The sequence below is a fragment of the Amphibalanus amphitrite genome, unplaced genomic scaffold, assembly GCF_019059575.1.
Source record: "Amphibalanus amphitrite isolate SeventyFive unplaced genomic scaffold, NRLGWU_Aamphi_draft 000035F_arrow, whole genome shotgun sequence".
NCBI lineage: Eukaryota > Metazoa > Arthropoda > Thecostraca > Balanomorpha > Balanidae > Amphibalanus > Amphibalanus amphitrite.
This window is the reverse complement of record NW_024881531.1, coordinates 1,531,038-1,555,498: the sequence shown is the minus strand read 5'-3', so window position 1 is coordinate 1,555,498 and position 24,461 is coordinate 1,531,038. Positions and strand designations below refer to the sequence as shown.

At 52.3% G+C, this 24,461-nt stretch overlaps 2 protein-coding genes across 4 annotated transcripts in view; both read left to right on the top strand.

Moving 5' to 3' along the window:
* Positions 1 to 13,935, top strand: part of LOC122371437 (FH1/FH2 domain-containing protein 3-like) — a 67,644-nt gene extending 53,709 nt beyond the window's left edge. The window contains exons 11-22 of one of the 3 annotated variants that reach the window (XM_043347782.1): positions 134 to 859; positions 1,069 to 1,191; positions 2,841 to 2,999; positions 3,379 to 3,561; positions 5,654 to 5,773; positions 6,123 to 6,257; positions 7,584 to 7,801; positions 8,409 to 8,601; positions 9,470 to 9,632; positions 10,368 to 10,508; positions 10,843 to 10,911; positions 13,027 to 13,935. In XM_043347782.1, the coding sequence (XP_043203717.1) occupies positions 134 to 859; positions 1,069 to 1,191; positions 2,841 to 2,999; positions 3,379 to 3,561; positions 5,654 to 5,773; positions 6,123 to 6,257; positions 7,584 to 7,801; positions 8,409 to 8,601; positions 9,470 to 9,632; positions 10,368 to 10,508; positions 10,843 to 10,892 (2,211 nt within the window). In that variant the 3' untranslated portion in view covers positions 10,893 to 10,911; positions 13,027 to 13,935. Of the gene's footprint in view, positions 1 to 133; positions 860 to 1,068; positions 1,193 to 2,838; positions 3,000 to 3,378; positions 3,562 to 5,653; positions 5,774 to 6,122; positions 6,258 to 7,583; positions 7,802 to 8,408; positions 8,602 to 9,469; positions 10,509 to 10,842; positions 10,912 to 13,026 lie in introns of all 3 variants that reach the window. The other 2 variants (XM_043347775.1, XR_006254736.1) reach the window with 2 other exon arrangements.
* Positions 13,936 to 15,290: 1,355 nt separating this feature from the next.
* Positions 15,291 to 24,461, top strand: part of LOC122371424 (nuclear factor of activated T-cells 5-like) — a 37,626-nt gene continuing 28,455 nt past the window's right edge. The window contains exons 1-4 of the mRNA XM_043347755.1: positions 15,291 to 15,437; positions 16,480 to 16,585; positions 17,456 to 17,536; positions 18,451 to 18,554. Coding sequence (XP_043203690.1) covers positions 16,507 to 16,585; positions 17,456 to 17,536; positions 18,451 to 18,554 — 264 coding nt within the window. The 5' untranslated portion in view covers positions 15,291 to 15,437; positions 16,480 to 16,506. The remainder of the gene's footprint in view (positions 15,438 to 16,479; positions 16,586 to 17,455; positions 17,537 to 18,450; positions 18,555 to 24,461) is intronic.

The following is a 24,461-nucleotide window of genomic DNA, read 5'->3' as shown; positions in this document are numbered from 1 at the left end:
CAGGTTCTCTCGGCAATTTGTGTGGGAAAGACAGTACGTTCACGTGCTATTTGGGTTATGCCGATTATTTTCTCCCATTCACCCAATCTTTGTACTTTCCCCACCTAAAACGTCTGAGGCTTTGTCTCCCCAGTCGGACCACGGACCGGCGCCGCTCTGCCGCACCGAGTCCGGCATCCTGAAGAAGCCCTGGGTGCTGGGTATGATGTACCAGAAGGCGCCCGACGAGCACCCACCGGCCTCCACCACCGGCGGGGAGGGTGACGAGGCCTCCCGGAGGCGACTAGAGCTGGACCTCAAACAGGACAGCGTGCGGGACCTGCGGGAGAAGCTGCTCAGCCAGCCGAGCCCGCTCTCACCGGGCGAGGAGCGGCCCGGGCGGCTGGGGGACACCAGCGGGCTCATCTCCAAAGCCAAGGAGGAGCTGTCGCGCTCCAAGAGCAAACACGACCTCAAGAGTCCCGAGGTGGTGCGTCAGGCAGCTCCCGAGGCGCCCAAGAAGTCCGAGAACGACCTGCACTGGGAGCAGCTGATCCGTGGTCTGGAGAGACCTCTGGTGCTGGCAGATCTGGACTTTTCCGATCTGAATGACCGCGATGACGCCGATCTGCCGACGCTCTCGATGTCGGTGGGGACGAACGGCGTGCCGCCGCCGCCCCCGCCCATGGGAGGCGTGCCGCCGCCGCCGCCCAGGATGCCCGGCATGCCGCCCCCGCCCCCGCCACCGGTACCTGGCGGCCGACCCGGCAGGACGGTGACAGACGGCAAACAGTCGGCATTCTATCAGAACAGGACCAACGGCACGGCCCCGACGATACCGGCCAAAACCAAGAAGACGGTCAAACTCTTCTGGAGGGAGGTAAGCTCACAGCTTAGGCGTGTTTTATTGCTTAGAAGTCTTGTATTGCATTGCTTTGCTTTAAAACTCAATACTTCCGACACGCATAGCTTATTGAAGAACAATTGCACACCGTTTCTATCTGCGCGATATTGTGACGGAAACTGGTGTTCTCAGCCCAAACCCGGCTCGCTGTCTGCCTGTGTCGCTGATTCCGTGCTTATTTTCAGGTTCGGGACGAGTTCCTGCCGGCCAACCAGACCACCATCTGGGACGAGATCGCCGAGGTAGCCGTCGACACGCAGAAGCTCGAGCACCTGTTTGAATCTCGCGCCAAAGATCTGATCGTCAAGGTACGAGCTGAGTTCGATGGTCTGCCATGGGACTAACTAGTAACTATCGCTCCTCGGTCGCCGTCGGGTCAGCGAGGCTCTGTGAATGTTTCTGGGTGATTTTGGGAACGGCGCGGGTAGCTGGGGTCGCTAGACTCGCCAATGACTGAGCTGGGACGCAGTGGCGGTATAACACGGGTAACGCTGACGGTGATGCCAGCGCCATCTGTAGCCAGCGGTGAGCGCTGCCGGCGCCACCTAGGTGGGACTAACTCGCGGCCTGGTGCCGCCGGGGCCTGCGGCGGCCGCTGCGCTCGCTGGTGGCGGGCCGGTGCGGGCGGCGGGTCTCACTAACGCTGGCCGTGTCCTCTGCCGTTTTGTCGGCCGCTGAGGCCGCTAGTTAGGGCTGCCGGCCGACCACTGTGGACGCTGTACTAATCCGAGTCTCTTTTCGCATCTCTCTTCTCACTGTCATCTTCTGTCTGTCCGGTCTGCGCTGGGACCTCGCCCATCATGTGCAGGAGGTAAGCACTCGCCGGCGCCGGGCGCGGCGTGTCCCCGGCTTCCCCACCCCGCTCCCCTGGACGCCCCTCCCCCGGCCCTCCCCGAACAGAGGTGCAGGTGTTTGTGGGCGGTTAGACCTCTAAACTGTGCGTTCTGTTACGTTCAATAATTCAGACAGGATGATAATTGATATGTTATTTCAAGTTGTGCGTTGAAGGTAAAGGAATATGCCTTGCATGACGCTTCAAAAAGGCCGTCTGCTATTTTGCTGCTTTTGCTGCTTAACCTTTATTAAAGCGCTCTGAGCTTATTCATTTTGCTACTACTTACCGTAACCCAATGTACCGTAACCCCTGAAACTTCAAACGTGCTTTGACATTATCCCGTGTGCTGAAAACTATTCACTCCTCAAATCGAAGGGAGCTGGCTGTTTTAAGCAATAACCCAGGTTTACAAGCTCCCCTGCTTCTTTGGCCGTATTGTGTAGATTAAAAATGGCGTTGGCTTATCCCGGCAAATCATTGCTCACGCTTACCCAGGCTACGCATCTTATTTCATTATCGCATATTATATCGTTTTTGACGAAAATCTTTGCATTTCAAGCGCTTTGCGTGTTACTTTTTATATCAATCGCCAAATTAAACATACTTTTATCATCATAGCTGCAAAATATCATTAAATGCCCTTCAAACCAAGCATAGTGTCCTTTGCACAGGTATAATTAACTAAACATTAATGATGGGATCTTCTTTTAATTAAGATATTTGTGCGTAGGTAATCTGACCCAACAACTGATCTGGAGTTCTAGACACCAGGGGCTTAATATGTTTTGAACAGCTGGCTTGACGTTTTTAAACTCAGGCCTTAGCAAAGCGACCTACCTCGAACGCTGATTTTAATCTGAAGTGTTTAAGGTATAGACTTGCACGTTTGCAAAATTTGTTTTTCTTTTAAAGTAATTTTCATAAGATCCCTCTGGGATGCTCAGTGAAGAAATTCATGTCATTATAAGAGCGTCACTACGAGCTCGACTCTTTCATAAAATGTTATCAGCCCTGCTTCCGCTGCTGGCTGTGGCGCCGTGGTATGTGTTCACTTGCCTACGTCAGAATTGTCCTCACCTGATGACGTCACCTCTGACCTGACCGCTGACGTCACGACCACAGAAGCAGCAGGAGTCGAAGGGCACCAAGGAGATCGTGGTGCTGGACCACAAGCGGTCCAACGCCATCAACATCTGCATGACCAAGCTGCCGCCGCCGCGCACCATCAAGACGGCCATCTTGAAAATGGACGCCACCATCATCAACAAGGAGGGGATCGAGGCGAGTTCTGCCGTCCAAAGGCAAAACCGCATATGTCGGGTCAGGTCATGACCCGACATATGCGTTTTTGCCTTTGGACGGCAGAGTTCCAGGGCGTGCTGGTAGTGGTGACTGTGTTATGCTAATGTTTGCGTAGGCTGGTAGTGGTGACTTTGTTCTGATAATGATTGCGTAGTTTATGCCTGCGTGAAGTCACGGCCCTGTAACGAAAGCACCGTCCGATTCGGCCAATCCATAGACACTTGACCGTTGGAAGGTGCCTTAGAACTCGTATTTGCCGTTACCAGTGGCAGCCATATTTCTGTCTGTACTTGACTATTCCATGAAGCGTCATAATTCCATAGTGTTAACACCTCTGTCCTTCGCTTGCCGTTCACAGAAGCTGCTGTCGCTGCTGCCGTCGGATGAAGAGATAAGTAAGATCAGCGAGGCCCAGGTGGCCAACCCGGAGCTGCCGCTCGGCTCGGCGGAGAACTTCCTGCTCACTCTGGGCTCCATCTCAGAGATCGCCGCTCGACTCAAGCTGTGGGTCTTCAAACTGGACTATGACAACACAGAGAAGGTGCGTATGCGCTTTGGACGGACGGACCAAGTAAACCGAGGATAGTATAGTCGGATTGCTGATTTGTCTGAACTCTTCGGTGCTAGATCTTGCATGTCGAATGGTGTCTAATTAATTGGTGTCAGGGGACAGATTATTGTAAATGCTCGACCGTTCACATCAGAGTTTAAGGCCGTAACAGTGCACAATATTCGGGGCAGAGTTACGGTCCGTTTGCACCCGCGCAGACCACTAGCGCTGCTCGTAGGCCGGTCCGGAACTGCCATCTTCCACCCCCGCCACCAGATGGCAGGTCCTCCGTCAGACACCCCGATCCAGACCTCTCTGGAATTGTTCGGAAGTCTCTGGCCGGGGCGGATGGGTGGCCGATGCGGTCTGTATGCTCTGTGTACGGAGGAATGCGGCCTTCTGAGAAACATTGACCGTCTGTATAGTGTCTCCTGCGCCTGACGCGCTCGGGTCGCCCCGAGTCGCCCCACTGACGGGACGGGCGCCAGGGCAGAGGCGGCGGTGTGTGTGCTGCTGAGGAAAACTTGGAGGCAGGCCCGCTAAAACGGGGATAGAGAAACAGGGACCAGAGACCAGGGACGGAGGATTAGAAATCAAGGGCTTACACCAGCGACTAGGTTCTAAGCGCTAGGGAGAGGGACTACAAACTGAAAACCTAGCACTGAAGACTCGGTACCAACGAGTGGGTGAAACACTAGCGGCAATTGCCGCTACACTTAAGTGATCACCAGCCAGCCGGCACCAGCCTGAATCAAACACCAAAGAGTGACGGACAGACCCATGGACCAACTATTGCTCCCCGGGGTCAGTCACTGGGTACGAATCACCACGTGCTAGACGCGGAAGGCGGCCGGCGCCGTCTCCTATCCGCCGAGGGAGTGTCGGTGTCGGATGGGACCGGGCCGGACTGGATTCCGGACAGTGTCGCCCCCCAGCCGACCGCTGCATGGACGGTCAGGCCACAATGTAAACATCATGATTTGCGGCTTTGAGTAAACAGGGGGCGTATGAACGCGGCCTGGATGGTCATTAGTCATCGACTCATCGGACATCGGCCAGTGGCCGGCGGGCGATGTTCAACATTGACTGCTTGAACATTGGTCAGCGATTATATTTCATTTGTTTCCTGTCATTGACGGTTGGTGGTCGCACGTCAGCTATCCCTGGCCAGTCTTAAATCCCTGATCATCAATTACATAGTAGATTACTTTCAAGTTACACAGTAAATTACATATTAAACTCTGACCGACTATCACTGGTCAGCCACCGGTCATCGGTCACTGACCATTGGTTACTAATAGGTCACTGACCATCGGTCGCTGGTCATCCCACACATCAATGGTCGCTGGCTGTTTTTCATAAATTGCATACTACTTCGGACAAACACGAAAGCACATGACCACTCAGACAAGTCAACAGCCCATGACACCATTTCGACCGGTCACTTACACGGTGAACGACCCATGATGTCTACTCTGACACACATCTAGCCAGGAATGCGCCATTTCAGGGCTGACGCTCCAAAACAGACTGTATCGTGCCCTCCCGCTCCTGTGACCCCTGTGACTTTGTAGTGCTCAGTTGACGGTGACCTCTGTCCTATTAGCGGCGGCGCAGTCTCCTCCCCTCCCGCCAGGGGCTGGACAATGTTTGTGTCTGCATTGCTCTGTCGTAATCGCTTATGACGTAGGCTGTTGGGGAGGGAGAAGTTCAGTGACCAGTCTGGGGAAGGGGCTATACCGGGGGCACTGGGACGGAGGCAGAGCGCGGATGTTCCGGGACTCCAATTTTACAGCGGAGCATCGTATAATTTTGTAAATCTGTATTAGCGAGGCAGTGTATGTAGAACAAGAAGGAAGGGAAGAAACCGAGGATTTAATCGAGTTACTGTCCTTGCCACACGACTCCAATATACGCCTTTTTCCCGTTTTAGCCCGTTTCCGATTTATATGTATTCTTAGTTACGGACACTTTAGGATAAAATGCGTTTCAGGGGTTTGAAGCTTAACATGAGACGTTAATCACAGCTCGTTCAACCGATCTGGCACCGTAAAAACGCTCCTCTCTTCGCTTTCACCCGCAGGAAGTGGCCGAGCCTCTGATGGACCTCAAGCAGGGCATCGAATTGCTGACCAAGAACGCCACCTTCAAGTCGATCCTGACGGTGCTGAGGAGCGTCGGGAACTTCCTTAACGGCTCGGAGGTAGATGGGTGGCCGGGCAGGAATTAGAAGGACGGTGGGTGGATGGGCAAGGTATTCCGAGACGATCGGCGCGAGTGTGGTATTAGGACGAAACGTGACCGATCATACGGGACTGGCAGAGGCGCAGGGGCCGCGGCGGGGACTGGGAGCGAGATATTCGAGGAGGGGTGGAAGAAAGGAAAAGGTTACTGAGGCTTTCGGCTAGCATGCATTGACTTATACTGTAAAAGTGAAAGATGACAGGTCTCTCGATATCTACGTTGTGAGGTGTGTTTGCATATTTGTAATATATAACCCGTGTAAAAACAGCTACACTAGCACATAGCTCACGCCATACCATCCTCCGCAGGCGAAGGGTTTCAACGTGGACTACCTGGCCAAGGTCCCGGAGGTGAAGGATACGGTGCACAAGCACTCACTGCTGCACCACCTGTGTCATATGGTGATGGAGAAGTACCCCGACTCGTCCGACCTCTACTCAGAGGTGAGTCAGGCGACTCAGAACGCGACTAGGATGGAATCCGGCGAGTCAGAACGCCGTGGCTGGTGTGGAGTCACGGGAGCTAAACCTAGACTACAGCCTGAGTGTACCAAGTCAGACCGCAGCAGTTGCCACTGAATCATGCGAGTCAGGTACACATTCAATTAGGTACACAATCAATTAGGTTCCTCAATATTACTCTATCCGGTCGGTAGATACGGCAACTTTCGTAATGATAGGGACTGTAGATCAAGTCAATGCGGTCATTAATCGAGCTGATATCTTCTTATCGGTTATTGTGCTTGTGTTTCTGAGAAGATCGATCAGTTCCTAAAATAGCTCGTCCCACCAAATGTCACTGCTCCCTGTTATGATTACCGTTTTTTACACAAAGTATTTTATGAATCGCCGGCGATTGCGAATATTGAGAACTAGGGACATCTCCGTTCAATATGTACTTTCAAAAAGTCAAACCAATGATTAGGTAGTTAATTTCATTTTATCAATGAGGTGAAACAGAGTCAGAAGAAGAACTCGCTGGATTAAAGTACTCATCCCGTGCGTCCCGCTGGCCCGTTCCAGTCTGTTGTGAGTCGCCGTTGAGTGGCGTGATATCGGTCCCCGCTCGGGACTGGGTGAATTATTCGAGCCGTTTATAGCGGAACACGGCTCACTCGTGCGCCGATTGTGAGTAGCCTCCACCGCGGCGAATCCAGCGCTCTGGCGACGGTTCGGCGCAGTCGAGTAGAAGCCCAGCTTCACGACTAACCGCCTCAAACGGGATTTTGGCTGGGCGGAGGTAATTAAACGTTGCACGGTGCGTTCAGCGCAGACCGACCAGCTCTGTTACCAGGCGCGTGTTTTGTACGGCGCTGCGGCGGCCGGGTCGGGTCGGGTCGGCGGCTGTGGCAGCGCTCTGGCGCCGGTGGATGGCCGCATACTTGGACATGTTGTCGGCTGTTTATGGTATGAATAAACAGCGGGCGGCGAGATGAGGCGACCGTCGGCGTCTGCTCGGCCCCTCTCTGCAGATCTCGGGGGTGTGCGGCGAATCCACGATAATGAAGCAGTCTGGTATTTACCAGCTGAGACCAGTGCATCCTTAGGTCGCCTGAAATAACTGCTTATTTGCAATGCTTTTTTTGCAAAGGACCACCGGCTATACCAGACGGTGATGATATATTCATCATAATCATCATAATTATTAGCATCAACATATTAATCATCATTATCATCATCGTATCATCTTTATAGTCATGCCACAGGGCACAGCGCCAACCCCTCACCCCTCGTCTGACCGCCCCCCCCCCCCTGTCCGCGACATTCCAGGTCGGCCCGGTCACTCGCGCCTCTCGTATCGACTTCGACGACCTGGAGGCGACGATTCGACGGATGGAGAGCGAGTGCAAGGCGTCGTGGGACCACCTGAAGGTGATCGCCAAGCACGACGGGCCGACGCCGATGCGACAGAAGATGTCGGAGTTTCTGGCCGACTCGGCGGAGAGGATCATCGTACTGGGCATCATCCACCGACGGGTTAATAACAGGTGGGTTTTGGGAGGATGAGAGAGGGGCAGGACACAGCGGGTCAGCCAGGTATATGTAAGACGGCACAGGGGATTGGCAGAGATAAGGAGAAGTGAAGAAAGCTATGCGAGAGGAGTGGGGAATGAGATAAAGGGGGCCTCCTTTTCATGTATACGGGAAACGAGTGGTAGGCGTTTGCTTTTGGCTGATCACCTGTAGGATTGTGTTAGTGTTGGCAGACTTTGTCTAAACACGGAAAGTCAAGTTTAGCTGCACATGATTATTACAGCCACCGGTATGTTTTAATTTCGATCATCGTTGACTTTATGAAATAAGTTACTTGCAGGCTTTGTCCGTATAACTGTTCACTATTCATTACTGCATGCGAGCTCTAAACTCTTAAGTGTGCCGTTTAGCTAATCAGGCGTTGTGTTGCTATCCGGATCTTTTGCCTAATTCGGACAATTTACACTTTGGTCTGAAGTTCAGCCCGAACCCGCTCTGCAGTTTGCATCGCTCACGCTGAGGGTAGAGACGGACGGCTGGGAGTCTCCCCCCACCTGTTGTCTCACCCTCTCTCCCTCCCCTTCCTTCCCTCGCTCACCCGAGACTCTACCCCTCTGCCAGGTTCTGCAAGTTCCTCTCGTGGCTGGGCGTGGCCCCTCACCAGCTCCGCGACACCAAGCCGCACCACTTCTGTAAGGTGGTGTCCGAGTTCGCGCTCGAGTACCGCACCACTCGCGAGCGCGTCCTGCAGCAGCTTGAGAAGAAGGCCAACCACCGCGAGAGGAACAAGACGAGAGGAAAGATGATCACTGATGTGAGTGGCACGGGCGGGGAATCGTTCGAAAGGATGGGGGGGAGGTTTACTAAGGGACTGACGGATGAGACGGAGTGCCAGGTCTAAGGAGAAGGACCGAGAATGAATGGTGAGGTAGGTGAGATAAGGTCATTGTTGACAAACTCGTCACAAGTGCGTCACTAGGCACACAAGACTTTACCCACCGGCCTCTGCTCTACCTCATGTAGTATGGTTTGGTCCGGTCAGTCTTACCTCCCAAATTTAGTACCGACCGTTCATATACCTTCGCTGAATTTCATCAGCTTCATTGTGCTTCAGTCATGGCGCTCGACTTCATTACCTTATTAATACCGCATCGATAACACATTTATGAATTAATTCCCACCGGAAGCCGTACAACTCGTCGCCATTGACGTTGGTAGCGTACCGTGCGACCTTTGCACCGGGAGGGAGGGGCTCGGTCACACCTCTGCGACCTTTGTACCGTAGTGGCGAGGCTGCCACCCACACTCCCACGGTGCAATGTGTGGACCCACCTGGGGAGGGGCTCAGCTGGCGTCGTCCCATCGCATAAAACGGCTCTAAGAGAGAGGGAGGGATGTGGGGTGTGGCACTGGCCCGTTGGTGGGCTAGCTACCGGGGGATCTTAGTATGAGTGGTCTAGGTCGAGTTTTGCTTGACTTTGCATCGCTGAATGCGCAATGTTTGACACCGTTTTAATATTTGAGTCGCACGTTTTGGGTGCTTAAAATTGCACCGGTGAAATCCGAACCAAAACTTAAGACATTTTACTTTATGATGGCGTCTCGTAGCTGACTACTGACTAGTCTGGTTCTAGTTCAATCCCCCTTGATTGTCCCCATCTGACTCTTCCCCTGGCCCTCAGACGGGTCAGGCGTACGACCCTGCGGGCCGCTCGAGCTCCAACCGTCGGTACCGGACCAAGGAGGAGAAGGCCGACGACGACCTGAAGCAGCTGCTCGGTACCAGTGACGTGTCCGATACAGAGACTCTGAGGCGGTCCATGCACTGGAGGCGGAAACGGGAGAGTGAGTGCCGTGGAGGGGTTAGAGTCGGTGGCAGAGTCAGTCAGAGTCATTGGGGTAAAGTTAGGCAGAGTCGGTGACTTCATCGCCGACTCATACTCAGATGATCAGAAGCGGAGTGACGGTGGAGAGTTCGGGGAGAGTGAGAATGGTGGTCTGATAACGGTGAAGGCTTCACATGGGTTTTGTTTTTTGTGTGTAAATACTGAGGTGGGATATAGTGCAGCTGTACTTTATATGGCAACGGTATATAGTGCACTTGTTCTTAGTACGTCAACACAACACGTGCAGTGACGTCACACGATTTCTGAACACGATGTCTAAAACTGGGTGCGGCGAGGGCTCACACAGATGTAAGTTAGTGTTTATTTCATTTCTGTTTTCTGTCGCAGGCTGTGTGTTTGACGTTTAAATCCCTTATGACCACATGAAAAGCGTACATATTTATCGATCTCGCTGAATCCGGGCTCATACATACAGTGCTTCGCTTCAGTGAAGAGTGAAGACTATAAAACAACCCTGAATCATCCATTTAACTATTATGTGATATATGCTGTTCTTGACCCGCATTGTATTTAACGTAATATAAAATCGTCCAAATAACCAACACCCAAGTGAGCTGACTTTTATGCAACCCTAACTGAAGAAGCATGTTAGAGTGTTATAACGTTAAGTCCAGTCAGACATGCTGGACACCCGTTGGATGTTAATGTCTGACGTGTAATGCATGTTCTGCAGGTAAGGGCAGCCACAACGACTCGCTGACTGACGGCGATGAGATCCTCGAGTCGCTGGTGAAGTCGGCCACGCGCGGTCCCACCACCCGCTCCACACCTAGGGAGAGACGGAGGACGTCCCGTAATGCTGATAGAAAGTCGCGTAAGTAGATGTGGAGGAAGGGAAATAAAAAGGTTTGACGGGCGGGAAGCGGTGACTATGAGTGCTAGGTTGGTTGAGATTGTTCGGTCCGATAAGACTTGTTGATTATGTCCTAGTTGCGAGAGATATGATTGCTATTTCCTAACACGATGGCTTGTCTACGTGTTTATAACCGATTGCAAACACCTGATCGAAAATTCGGTGTTTTAGCCTGTGAGTAGGGATAACTCATGAGAGCAGAAACGGGACGTTCATTAGTTCGTCCGCGTGCGGCACTGATATGCCACCCCTAAAAGAGTGCGTGTTTCAATGGTCCCGCTCTGCCCACCCCCAGTCAAACGATCTCGCACGAGGGAGGACAGTACAATGATAATGGAGGAGTGAGAGCCGCCGTCCGGGGGCGGTAGGTCGGCTGTTTGACCCGAGTGACCCCGCAGAGAGTGACCTGACCTCGAGTGATCTCAGTTTGCCGTGTGTCCTGGTTTGCAGTGACCCTGACCCTTGTGACTGACCCGGGTCTAGTTGTGACATGATACTAGCTTTGTTCTTATGTTACCCTAGCTTTGTAAAATTCCAGTTCGATGCATCCCTGACCTGAGTCCTGAGGCCAGACAAAATTTGTGCTAAGCTGGCGAATTCCTTTGGTGCCATCATGACCCGTGTAGAATAGAAATTTTAGTGTAGCCCTAGCCTTGATTTAGGAGGTCCTTAATCTTGCGGAGACCTCCAGAATCCAGTGTGACCATCCCTTCAAAATAACACGTTACCCTGTGTACTTAGCAAACTCTCCCTGTGTGACCTCATATGACCTGAGTGACCTGTGAGACCCAATGTGACTGTGTGACATTTGTAGCCCTTTGAGACCCTGTATGACCTTTGTGTCATGGATGGTCCCTGAATGACCCTTTGCGACCTGAGTGACCCAGCGCGCCCGTGGCTGACCCACTCGCTGCTAGTGTGTGTCTGTGTGCCGTGAAGCCGCCTCACTGTACTATATACAATCCGCCCTGTATGTGCAGCTATTTGACTAGTTACAGGCTGGCTGACGCAGCTGCCATCCCAGCGCTGCTGTACTGACAGCTTACACAGCCTTTCAGCCCAAAGCTGATTGGCTACCAGCACTAAACCGATCAGCCATAAACGGATATGACGCTCGCTCTGATCAACTGAAATGTCATTAATAAACAGTGAACGTGTAACTTAATCCATGCAGAGTGATTTGTTCAGTTCATTATCAAGGTCTGAATGAGCAGTAATTGATAAATACCAGTTACAGACCTGTATCGGTCGTATTTCCGAGTCCCATACCGGTGTCTGGGGAGGTCCCGCCTCGGCGGTGTGGCGTCCCCGCAGCCTCAGTACCAGACTGTAATGTGATCACACGGTGCATTCGTGGCCCGTAGTGACACCCCGACACCGGCTGCCGAACAATGGGTCCCCCGCCTGGTGTAGGGTTGACCGGGTCATACAATGGAGGGGGAGGGGGCAGAATCATGTGACTTTATCACTAGGGGTGCGCCGCAGTATGTCCGGTGAAAAGGAGGCGTGCTCTCTGATTTCAGATGCTATTCAATACGTTGTTTTGTGTTTATTTCCTGGAAGGTGAACTAGGAGACATACCGTCAGCTATATCTCAGATTGATAGGCTGACGGTTACGATTGCCGGTGATGTTTAGACTTCGTGGCATGAGCTCATATGAACCGGAAGCTACAACGATCGTGACACTTATTACGAAGGTCCGACATTGGTCCCGTCCCACTCACAGACGACTACGTTTCGAGAGTACTACGAGAACGGACCGAAGGTTTCGAGTTCCGAGCGTTTCTCCCAAGGGTCTCAATACCTGCACGCCGAAACTGACACCTAAATCTCCGGAGGATGGTCCCCTGATAAATTAAGGGTTAACTTTAAATTGAACCATAACCCTCTCGGTTTTCCAGTGATCAGTCGACAAAGTTGGATTTGGTAGAACTGGCTGCTCTTTACCAACTGGGGTATGAGTTGTGCCGATCAATAACTCAATAAAACACCTAACAATTTTTGTGACCTTTTGTAATTGTGAGTGCTTTTCCCAATCCCCAGGTGGGACGGAACGGGATACAACTTTTTATGACCGAACATTTCGTGAATTATTTTGTTAGATTGCCTAACTTTCGGTAGCGCTTTAAGTACATAGATGCTTTAGAAGTGTGTTTCGGCGTAAAGAATCTGGAGTTTTTGTTGTATCTTTATCATAAATCAATCAATCGAGCGGTCACGAGCCGGTAACCGGCACAGCACCCATTTGACATTTACAGAGTTTCTGTGACTGTTTCCTGCTCATCTAAATTATGAACCCTTTGACGTGCTGCCCCTCACTTTAAATGCCCACCAACCTGCAATGTCCAGACCAAAGTGCTGCTTTGGTTGACAGTGACCCCACTGCACCACTGGTTTTTTCCCTGTACTCCCCCAAACTCAGCCGTGCGCCCACTGTTAGTATCGTGTCTGACGCCGATCTCTCTCCCCGTGTTGCAGTGCGGAGAACGCTGAAGAACGGTCTCAGCGAGGAAGAGCAGCACTACCTGCTGACGCTGGCTGCTCAGGTGCAGCAGTGCTGAGCTGAGCTGAGCTGAGCTGAGCTGAGCTGGGTTGGACTGGACTGACGGACGCCACCGGTGGCTCTCCTTCCCACACCGCGCCGTAACCTCACTGCCTATGTCATGTCCATGTACCCGCCGCCGCACTGTGAGAGATGTGAGAGGGTGAGGGCGCCGGTACCGAGCCGTCCCGCCGGTGAGAGGGGCTGACTGTCCCTCAGTGGCGTCTCGAGCTCCCATCGGCGGCCTGCAGTGCCTACCGCGCCCGGGTCTCCCAGCGCTGGGCGGTGTGGCTCTCTAGTCTGTGGCCGTATCGGCTGCATCGCCTGAGTCCCGTGTGGAGTCACGGTACACAGGCTGACCATGCTCGTCCACAAATGCCGGCGACGTCGGAGGTCGTGCCGCGTGCCTTCGCAGAACGGCCGTCTCTCGGGACGAGGACGTTTAGGTGACCACGGCCTGGCCAGTGGACGGACCGAAGGCGCGTCCCGTCCGGCGAGGGCGTACTATTTGTCGGTCATGTATGTTCGCCGCGGGGCACGATCTGCGCGCCAGTTATGAGCGTTTGGCGCGGTTTTTGTACGGTATCGTGACGTTATGTCGGTGCGCGGTGACCCCGCGTCGGTCGGATTTCTGTGAGGACGGACCGCGTCCGGAGCATGCGGGCGTCTGTATATACTTTATGCATACATCCATAGACGTGCGGTCGTGTGTGTATGTGTGTGTGTGCGGGTGGCGCGTGTGTGTTAACTGTGATGTCGGGGCGCGTGACTGTGATACCTCTTTGCAATGCGCGCGAACACAGGCCTACACGGCCGCAAATACACTGAATTGTGTCTCATCGAGATGGGCTAGTCTTTGTCATTGGTGAATAAGAGGAGAAGAAATAGTTACTGAGTGCGTTTGTTGATGGCTAGTTATGGATGTCAGGGGCTTCAATTGTCATCGATTCTTGGCTTTCCTGATTATCACATTCACGATCACTCAACTCGGGAACTTTACTTGCCAGTTGCACTTCAGTGGGTCCCAGAATCCAGACGGACTGAAACTGAACGCATGACGTTCCTCACTAACCGCGCTGTGGACAATATAATTTTGAAATCAGAAAGCTCAAAATTTTACCAAGACGGCCAGGTCAAAGCACTCTACAAATAGATAGCCGTTCGAATAAAAACGTCCTGAATTCACCCTTCCCGGGGCTAGCGGCGCCTGTGGGGGCCATTGCAGAAATCCATGCGTCGAAAGCAATGGTTTCTGTCCTAGCAAAACTACGACCCGACATATACTGAACTTTGTACCCTCGTTACTTAATACAACGGTCGGTTCCCCAGCACTGAAGTCTTGAGTCCTTGACACGAGATGCGAGATATCTGACACTGAATCTTCGTAATGAAAACTACGCCATCCTTCAGAATCATATGCTTATTTATAATGTAGATAAAAGGCTTAACGTAATTGTATTGATATTACTTCTTACTAGCAAGGAGAACATAGTGCTCGAGATCATCACCCCTAAAATTCTCGAGAGTACATTATTTGATCAGCGATCAAATCAAGACCTCAAGCTGTTAGCTACAAGTACACACCTTATAAGCCAGCCACGAGCCAGGCCAGGTCAGCTCACTGTCGGATCCCTGCGCCTCGCTTTAGAACTTTATTTTGCGATCAACTTTTGTAACTTTTTCCCTCCGGCCTCCGCGACCAACAGCTTCTCGCCTAAATTACAGACCACTGACACTCGTTGGCTCGGTCACTATGTGGCACAAGAGCGAATCCGTTTACGAAAATCAGTTTGCGACTCGGCGTCACGAAGGCTGGCTGATTGTTCGGCCGTATCTGGTGGCACCAGACTGCAACTGCACATTTTTTTTTGCGCATTCGCATATCTGTCCACCGTCTGGTATTCTCGCTACAGCTACAGGAGCCGGGAGGATTCCGTGATTCAATTAGTTGAAAAGTAGCTGCTCTAAAAGTCAAAGTACAAGTAGGTAGGTAGGTACTTCGAGACGGGCAAAATAAAAACCAAAGTCTGAGCATACAAACTGATTGAGTTTTAAAAAAATTTAGCGTTTTTCATATGAAAATATTTTATTTTTTGTATGAAACATAGACAAACTTGAGGAAACACTTGTCCTTTCTACAAGTACCAGTACTTTCTCACAGCTCAAGCGGTGCTCGGAAGATGCTGTCCATCACTACGGTAGTTTTGATCGAGAGGTTGTGGAGTGTGGTCGCGGAAGTACTCTCTCCGATTGTGAGTCGCTTTAACTGAAGTAACGCATCCACTAGCTTCATTTTATCCAATCCTGAACTGCGAGGAAGAGCTTATCAAGATTTCGTTCAACAAAGGTATTGTTCGTGGCTTGTTAATCTCTTTCTTTGCTGTTTTGCAGCTAATACAAACATTGCGCACCTATGACAAACTTCTCATCCCATCTTTCTGGCTATTTTTAACGATTATGTGCTGTCACCCTCATTTTAAATAGCAATTTACATTTAACTGATGATACAATATGATACCATAAAAGTCATAGCATTAAAGTGGCATTGGCGGGAAAATGCCGGCAAGATTTGTTTTGAAGCCGTATTTGACTGATGATTAGGATTGCTCTAAATGTCCCTATTTTTCTTGCATTTCAGTATTAATATAGTCTGTACAATTTCGCCCAAATCTGGAAAATTGATCATTTAAAATATGGGATTAATTAGTTCCTAGCTTGGGTTTGTGTAATTGTGTAAAATCGCAATTAATAAACCTTAGGTGCCTTACCTTGGGTGTACATAGTATTTGGAGGCCTGTTGGACCGATTATCCACTGTATGTACTCGGCATTCGCTCATGTAATCGGTGTTGATCATCAAATGTTTCCCAAATGTACCTATAGTTTCACTTTCCTGGTCATGGCACCTATAATTATGAAAAGGTTATGTAAAGTAAAAATATATTGTACACAACTTTAATGTATTAAAGCTAGGATAAAAATGTTTTTATTTGTAATAATCAGATGTGAATCATCAAATAATGCTATGGTAATTGTTACCTAGCTAATTTGAATTATCTTAGAACACCATTTATTGAATGGCCTGGTGTAATGAATATTCAGCTACAAGCAAATCATCATACTGCCTTGCAAAGGCAAACGCAATTGTGTTAGGTCAGAGGTCATTACGTCAGGCCAGAGATCACCTGGACGTAAATGTTTTTGCCTTTGCACAGCAGCAGACAGGAGCTCTTTCCTTCATAACAATTAACTTAGCATTATCATTACATTGGCATGTCTTCTCTTTCCCAATAGTAAGTTAAACTAGGACTTTCTTTGCTAACTTATATTTTTCTGATTATTTATGACATAGATGAGTGATCAAGTAACTATATTCCCCTGCATCCACAGATAGTGTCCAAGAGGGAGCCATCCAGCATGCTGGTGGACCACTTGGCAATGGAACAGACACAGCAAACTATGTTGTCCCGACCAGGTCGCAAGAGGCGTGCACGGGGTAAGTGCTGGACTGTTGTACTGTTCACTGTGCTGTATAGTTACTGGGCTGTACTGGGCTGTAAGCTGGCCAACTTTGTTACTTCATTGTGCTCATTGTATTCTGTGGAAGAGATGGTTGAAGGCATAGTATTTTTGTTTTTGTTATTTAGTATGTGTTGCATTTGAAGTTACATCATATGATACTACTGATCTTTATTGACTATTGAGGTAAAACATAAATTATTCATGTTTACCTAGGCAGGTCTATTTCATTTTTCTTTTTTGTGGATTGGCTGGATTTAGATTCAAGTATTTGGTGATTGCTGAATGCTGCGTGTTCAATCCATTCACCCGGAGTTGCGTTTCTCTTGTGCCTTAAAGTGACCATCCCACCTTAACATTAGTTTTGAGTTGAGATAGCCAAATTGGTGGCCATGGCCTGCAAATACCGGTTTGGGCACTCACAACATCGAAAAATGCTTTAATTCGGAGATATGGAATTTCAAACTTGCAGTTTTCGTATTCTAAGGGGCTAATGCATTGAGATGCCCCCTTAGAATTTGTGACGTCAGCGGTGATCTAACGATTTTGAAACCTTTTACTAAAACGTTTGGTAGCACGCGGTGGTATATGCTGCTTTGCGCGCAACAAATGCCGCACTTTCAAATAAAGTCGCTAGAAACAGCGGAGATACCAAAAAGTAAACAAAAGTAAAAGTCTAATATCTTGAAAACCGGTGAATATTTTTCGATGAAATTTGGTAGATATTCGTTTTCGCTCTTTCTGAACCGAGCGACATCACTTTCATGCCAATTCATTAACTTCTTTGAAGGTGGGAGGGTCCCTTTAATTGAGTTGATAACTGACTTGTGTCGTCTCTGATTTTCAGTGAGCGACATTTCCGGCGCGGTGGAGCGTACCAAAGCGCCGCGGCGTCAGCCAGTGCCGCCGGCGCAGCGTATTACCAAGCGTAAGTACTCCACCCTCCTCCACTTTATCCGCCCCTGACCAACATCGGGCTCAGTGCACTTCCTCTCTTGGGTCGCTGTCTGCCCTGCTTATTACGTCTCACAGCGGTGATGCTGTTGTTTACGATATATACTGTTTGTCTGCACCGGTCGCTGGTCATGTGACCGGTGGATCGCCGCCGGAGATGATCCGGAATGTGTTTGTCACGTGCCACATCTCCGGGATGGTCACCAGTAACGCCTGTTTATGTGTCGCGAGCTCGGAGCGCCTAAGGCCCGAAAACTACGGGTGCGCGGTGCGCAGTGCGCCGTGGCTTTCGCGTCTCGCTCGCGCGCGACTCGCGGCAAGTGGCCGTGGTCAGGAGAGGCAGGTGCTGGGACCGGTTTTGTTCTGGAACGTGATATTTTGTCCTTTTGCCCTTGTTTATTTTATGTCTTGATTATTTATTTGTTGAACACTCACTGCTGGCGTCGTAGAGAAACACGAAAAACTTGTTTGCAGGGGCCAGCTTGCGAGTTTCGCAGAATGCAGTCATCAGCTAACCGCATTGCGTTTGTGTTGCAGCATGCAACTTTTTATAATCCCTCCAAAACCTGGACCTCATATTATGTCATGTGAAGGGATGCGTCGTAGTTGAGTCATGTAAAGACTTTGCGTTACTTTCAGTAATATATGATATCATTTGTATGTAATGCAGTAATAGTCTGCTCTGCGGATCGGTATTTCATTCATTGCGTGCCAATGTCGTCATTAGTCTGATCATCACCAAGTCCTCTGGTTTCAGCTGATGTCCTGTCTTGTGGCTGTGGCTAGCTATAACGTAATGGCTTCCGATGACGTTTTCCGTTGAAACCTGCTCCGTAACTAGGTAGTGTTTCAAGTCTTTGACCTGCCCTCTTTCTCGATCTTCCGCAGCCGAGCCCGACGAGGACTCGGGCCTTGGTTTTGACGACCCTCACGAGGCGACGGCGCGCGCTGCGGACACGGCGCACCTGCTCCGAGCCAGCCTGGTCGGATCGGTGAGTACCTACCCGGTTATGGTGGTGGGTTTAGTGAGGAGAGGTGGCATGACTAGCGTCGAGGCTTGTCCTGTGGTGTAGCAGCTGACACGATCTCTAAGGCTGTTGAGTAAGATCACAACATTCAGCGATTGGACCCCGGTCGACCGGTGGCACCAGAACTTGTGTTGCTCCTTGCTTGACTGTTTCATGTGTTTGCCGCGTCTTTTATTATGTCCTGCTGTATAGTACCGTAGTGTGTTGTAGCGAATCGAGTACTTAGCATTTGGTAGTCAGGAGGAGGCTACTCTGAGGGTATTTTAGCTCTTTGTTCACTCAGTGTGAACAGGCTCACCTCTCACTCACTAATTGGCCGATAGCTGTGGTGTGCCGTTCCCAAAGCATGCCGTGGGTCGGCCGCGGGTACTACCGAGCTCCCACAGACCGCCGTACTACCAACTACCACAATACCACGGCTGGCGTGTCCAGTCGGCCTGTGAACGCCCACCAATTTGCATATGCTCGACGCGGTAGGGTGGGAGGAACCTCTCTAACGCCGCGTTAATGAGACGTTCATGAGCGGGTAGGCGCGGAACGGCTTCTAATACAGCCGCAGGACTGTACTGCCGTGGCTGAAAACTCCAACATTGGTTTATTTGCCGAGTGGTACGGTGGTTAAGTGAGTAATGGCTTCCGCCCGTGCCTGGTGTCGATACAGAGCGGTGAGATATTTGAGGCCTCCGAGGCGCTCTGTTCTAGGGCGCTCTCATCAGCGGTATATGCGGGCACCGAATCGCCCTCAGCCCGTCGACGTATGGCCGGCCGTATACACCAGATCCGGGCTGTGTCCGGCCTGGTCGATGACAGCCCAGCGCGGCCGGTTATGGCTGGCTCGGATCGGGCGCCCACACTGGCACATTGATATCGCACCATCTGTGTGAGCGCGGCGCCGACCGGTTCGCCAAAGGTAGCTCACCGCGCGGCGGCTCCGAGCATATGCCTCGGTGGTTTCATTAAAGCTCTGTCACCGCTCACTGGTCGGCTGCAGCGCTGCGCTGCTGTGCGGCTCTATCAGCTAGTTCCCGCCGGCTCAGTGCAGCTGATGTGACCGGCAGTTTCACCGTCCCTGGCTAACCGGCCAGCGCGGCGGTGGCTGGGAGATGGTTGGCAGCAGGTGCTCACATAGAAGAAGCGAATCTCCTAATATGACTCTCCTGAGGCAGGGGCTGGGATGTCCCGAGCTAACCTGCTCTGTCACGGCGCTCAGCGACAGCCTCCCTCTAAAAACTCTGCCCGGAGCGGCGGTGTAAAAAAGTGACGCGGACCGATTGGGTCGACTCTGGCCCGGGGGCAGGGCCTCTGTTGTGGGGGCGCGACACGCGTCGCGGTCCGCGCGGTGCCGCCACACCCCCGGCAGAGGCGGCGTCAGGGTGGAGGGCTGTGGGGCGCAAGGTTCGGCATTCGCAAGGGACGAGGTCACCCGAGGACCAGAAGCTCATCTTCGGACCAACGAGAGGTCACGTATGAGACAGAAATGTCACCCTCTTGGTCAGATTGTCCAGGAGAGGCACCACCACGAGCCAGCCCTCCGCCGCCCGCCGCCCTCCCCTCTCATCCGCCTGGACGCGGGCCTGCCGGCGGCGATCACGCCACCGTAGCTAGTGATGACTCCGCCGCCTCCTGTCCGGCCCAGAGCGGGAGGGTGGCCCGCTCTGGAGGCCCGGCCAACCGGTCCGCAGAGCGGTGGAGGTGGGCGGGTCACCCGGGGGCGGGGCGGTTTGTGATGGGAGGACTAACGCAAGCGATGTGTATGTGAATGACGCGTCAAATTCATCTATTGACTGGAAGAAATATATTCTGGCGACATAATTCGATCTGGCGTGGATGACTTGCGACCTACTGCGTCCTGAGTCGACTGCCAGGCCCGCTGTGGTCCACCGGTCGCCCCGTTCTCCCGAATCTAGCCGTGTCTTTGAGCCAAACTCCGTGCGTGCCTACCGCCCAGACCGGTTTGGTTACATGGCGCTGTGCTCTGTCTTATTTGGGGACGGGGCCGGCCGGCGGCACAAAGAATGTGTGTGAGATCGTCTGAGTTACCAAGGTCGCACAGGACTCCGTGCGTCTGCGTGCCAACTTGGAGCAATGTGAACGTCCCTGTCTTACCCCTTCCCTCCTTGCGGACGCCGCGAATTCTTGGAATTGCAGCCGTTGCTAGGGCACTGTCAGGCTGAGATTCACCAGCAGTTTTTCTTGTCGCTAGTGGTTCAGTGGTCACTGATACTGCAACGCGTCAACTGCGCAGAATTTGAGGAGGACTCGGAACATTTGACATGTTCGGCATGTGCGTTGCACGGTGACATTTCATGACTGAATTATTGCGTCAGTCCATTACCCCAGGACTATGTTTGGACTGCCGCTGCCCACAGTGCCACAGCTGCGTATTGCAATACTTTCCGGTATGGCCTGGCGCGCGCTGTCCCACGCGGCCGTCGTGCGCACACCGTCCCTGAAGCAGACCGGGCGGGCCAGTTGCCAAAATAATGAAACAAGCCCCTGTGTGCTGCGTGCAGGCCGGCCGGCGGGCTCGGGTGCGTTGGACGACCGCACGGCTGCCGACCGTCTGTCACAGGGAAGGTCACATGTCGGTCAGCAGGCGCACGGATGACAACGACCAGAGACGGGCCTTTGATGGTCCGGAATCCAGATGGTCCTGTCGGTCTCAGATGGTGCTGGGTGGTCCCGGATGGTATTGGATGGTCGTTGCTAGGCTGGGCCTAGATGGTCCAACCTGATCCCTGATGGTCGCTGATGGATCATGCTGACTCCGTTGTGACGATCTGAACCTTTCTGGTCCTGGTTGGTCCCTGATGGTCCTGCTGATTCATTCTGGCCGAGTCTGGTCTGGTCTGGTACGGTTGGTTCCAAATGGCCGGATCTGGTCTAGTCGGGTCCGGAAACTTGGACTGGACGGTCTCTTCCTTTGAATGTACTGGTCAAGTGACGTAGGCAAGCTGTTGGGACTGACACGATTCCATCCCGCTGGGTCCATCTGCAGGGGTCTCGGGGGTGCGTTATACGCTCAGACCCGACCAGCAGAGGGCGACAGCCGCCCGGCTGGCGCCGAGATGCGAAACCACGTGCCTGGTGCGGCCGGACCAGGCCACCGGCCGTGGCTAGAATGATAATAAACGGCGCGCGACGGCCGGACGGCTGAGGCGGCTGGCACGAATCGGCTGTATTGGTTATCCGTTATAGCATCGCTCCGCTGCTGCCTGGCTCAACGCTCGGTATGAGCCGAGTTACTGCTCGGCCGTATTCTGGGTCACTGTTGGGCCCTAACTTGGGTCACCGTTCAGTCGTTTTGGGTCACTGTTCGGCCGTCACGTGGGTCACTGTTCGGCCGTGATCCCGGTCCCCGTTCGGCCCCAACTCAGCCACTGTTAGGCCCTAACCTGGGTCACTGTTCGGCCGTGATCCCGGTCCCTGTTCGGCCCCAACTCAGCCACTGTTCGGCCGTCAGCTGGGTCACTGTTCGGCCGTGATCCCGGGTCACCGTTCGTCCGTGAACGGTGCTGGCAGCGCAGTGGGCCAGCGGGGCCGAGCGGCCGACTGGGGCTGCCAGGGACCACCGACCAGACCCGCCCCGGGCGGTGCAGGCTGGGAGGAGACGGTCCGAGGGTCTGTTGGTCTGCCGAGCGCCGACAGCAGCGGTCGCAGTTAATTTGTGGACCGCCGACCGGCCAATGGCTCTGGCTGAGCAGTGTTGCATGAAGCGATAAACGGCACTCGGTGGCGAACGCCGAACAGCTTTGGTTTGGCAGGGCCCGACGCGGGTTGGAGTGGCCGTTCGGATAGTAAAGTAATCTTGGTTCGGATAGGGGCGCCTTATTGTCTGATAGGATCTGAAAGGGATAGCGTTAGGTAGCTAAAGTTGGATGGTCCGGTGGAAGAAATTCGTTGAGTCTGATTCACGAACAGGACGGGCGAGTTGAAAATCGTGACTCCCTTAGTTGACTTCCCATGTCAGCTTTTGCGTTCTTAGGAGCTGTTTGCCCCGCGCCTCGTCTGCTTTTTGTGCCGTGAGCTTGCCCGGGAAACCCGTACGCTCCGTGACCGCCGATACTTTATTACCGGCCTTCATTCGTCATTTGTGGCCATTAGTCAAGTTTCTGCCGTGCCGAGGCGGATTTGACGTCATGGGGGGTAGAACCAGAGACCACCATGGATGGCCTCCACAGTTGAGTTAAGCTGGGCTCCCTTAGTCATCTTTTCCCAGGTGTCGTTCAAGACGTTGCGCAAAATCAACGGCGCTAGATTTAAAATCGGTGTTGATTATATCCGGCGGACGCTTGCCGCTTGGTATTGGCTTGATCCATTTAAAACTTTTGCTCCATTTATCTGTTGCGTAGATCAAATTGACTATAAAATGCAATGTAGCTAGCGCCTACGCCACATACCATAACGTTTTTGAAGGTTTCTGGAGACATTCCGGAACTTGTCCCCGTTTCGCCAACCCAAGTTGAACCAACAATAACTCCTGCCTATCCACACATCACTAGAGATGTCAATCGGATACCAACTTTTTGGTATACCGATACCAAACCGATGCCAACTCGGTATTTGGTATTTCAATCCTAATGTGTTTGGTATTTTGTTGGTATCATGAACCCTCGCTTATGTTTAAGAGGCCAAGAAATCGGTAAAAAGTTGGTATTTTCTTCATGTTCCCAAGTTGGTTTGGTTTCGGTATTTCTCCACGGTTTTGGTTGGTATTTGGTTTGGTATCGGTATTCCGATTTTCCGTAATTGACATCACTACACATCACCCTCGTCGCTGCATCGATTGCTTGACCTGCACCATCACAGCAGTGTCACCGGGGACGACACGACACGACGTGCCCACCCCTTTCCTCGCACCCGTCCCGTCGCGTCCTGTCCCGTCCCGTCGCGGCTCTGACGACCGGCGGACGGACGGGTGCCTTGGCTCAGCGCCAGAGAGCGCCGGTCGACCGCCGCGGGGCATAAATGAACGCCTCCGCGGCCCAGACGCCCCCGGGCGGCCTTGTCTGACCTGTGAGTGACGTCATCGGACTGGGGAGGGAGTCGACTCGGAGACTGGGGAGATGGAGCTGGGGGTTATGGAACGCTTAGATAGGAGCGTCCGACGGGATTCGTATGTGAAAATTGTCATTATCAAGCTACAGTGAACTACACTCTTGTTTTCTTTCTTTGGAGGCCGTTTTCAGTGACGGAATGTATCCAGGCCTTTTTCGGTCGTTTACTTGTATCGCTCCTGCTATTTTCATCGAACCACGATAGCTCTGCTTCATCCAAAGCCGAAAGATCGGGCGACTTGCTGCACCAGTCGACTTGCTCGAGACTCCTTCACGGGAAGGTGCTGCCATTTCTGTCGGTAGTCGCATCTATCCTATTATTTGTCTCATCGCCGTCTGCCCGCTCCCTGTACCCGTTCCCGCCCCTAGTCCATTCGCGCCCTCGTCGTACAGGTGCTGCTTTGGCCATGTGCCGCCCAGAACATTGTGATAGCACCGGTGGCACAGTGTTCCTAATAGCCGACAGCTGAAGAGAGGTCGACTCTCACATCCACCCCTTCATGACTCACCGTCGTCAGTCTGATTCAAATGAGAGCTAATTTGGAACCGATGCGGGCTCCCCGTATGGCTGAAGCTGCTGCTGACTGGTGGGATGAGTTAGAAGAAATATCGTATGCAGTGCGCTGGATGACTACAGCATTCTCCAGGCTCGGTCCGGGGTACTGGCGACCTGATTACTCGGAGACGCGTCCCGGACTTTGGACGGTCCATGTGCTCCTGACAGGCAGATGTCTGCGCCCTGTTTTCGATCCAGTCTCAGCTGAAATGATATTGAGCAGATCTAAACTACAAGCACGTGATACCACGCTTCAGT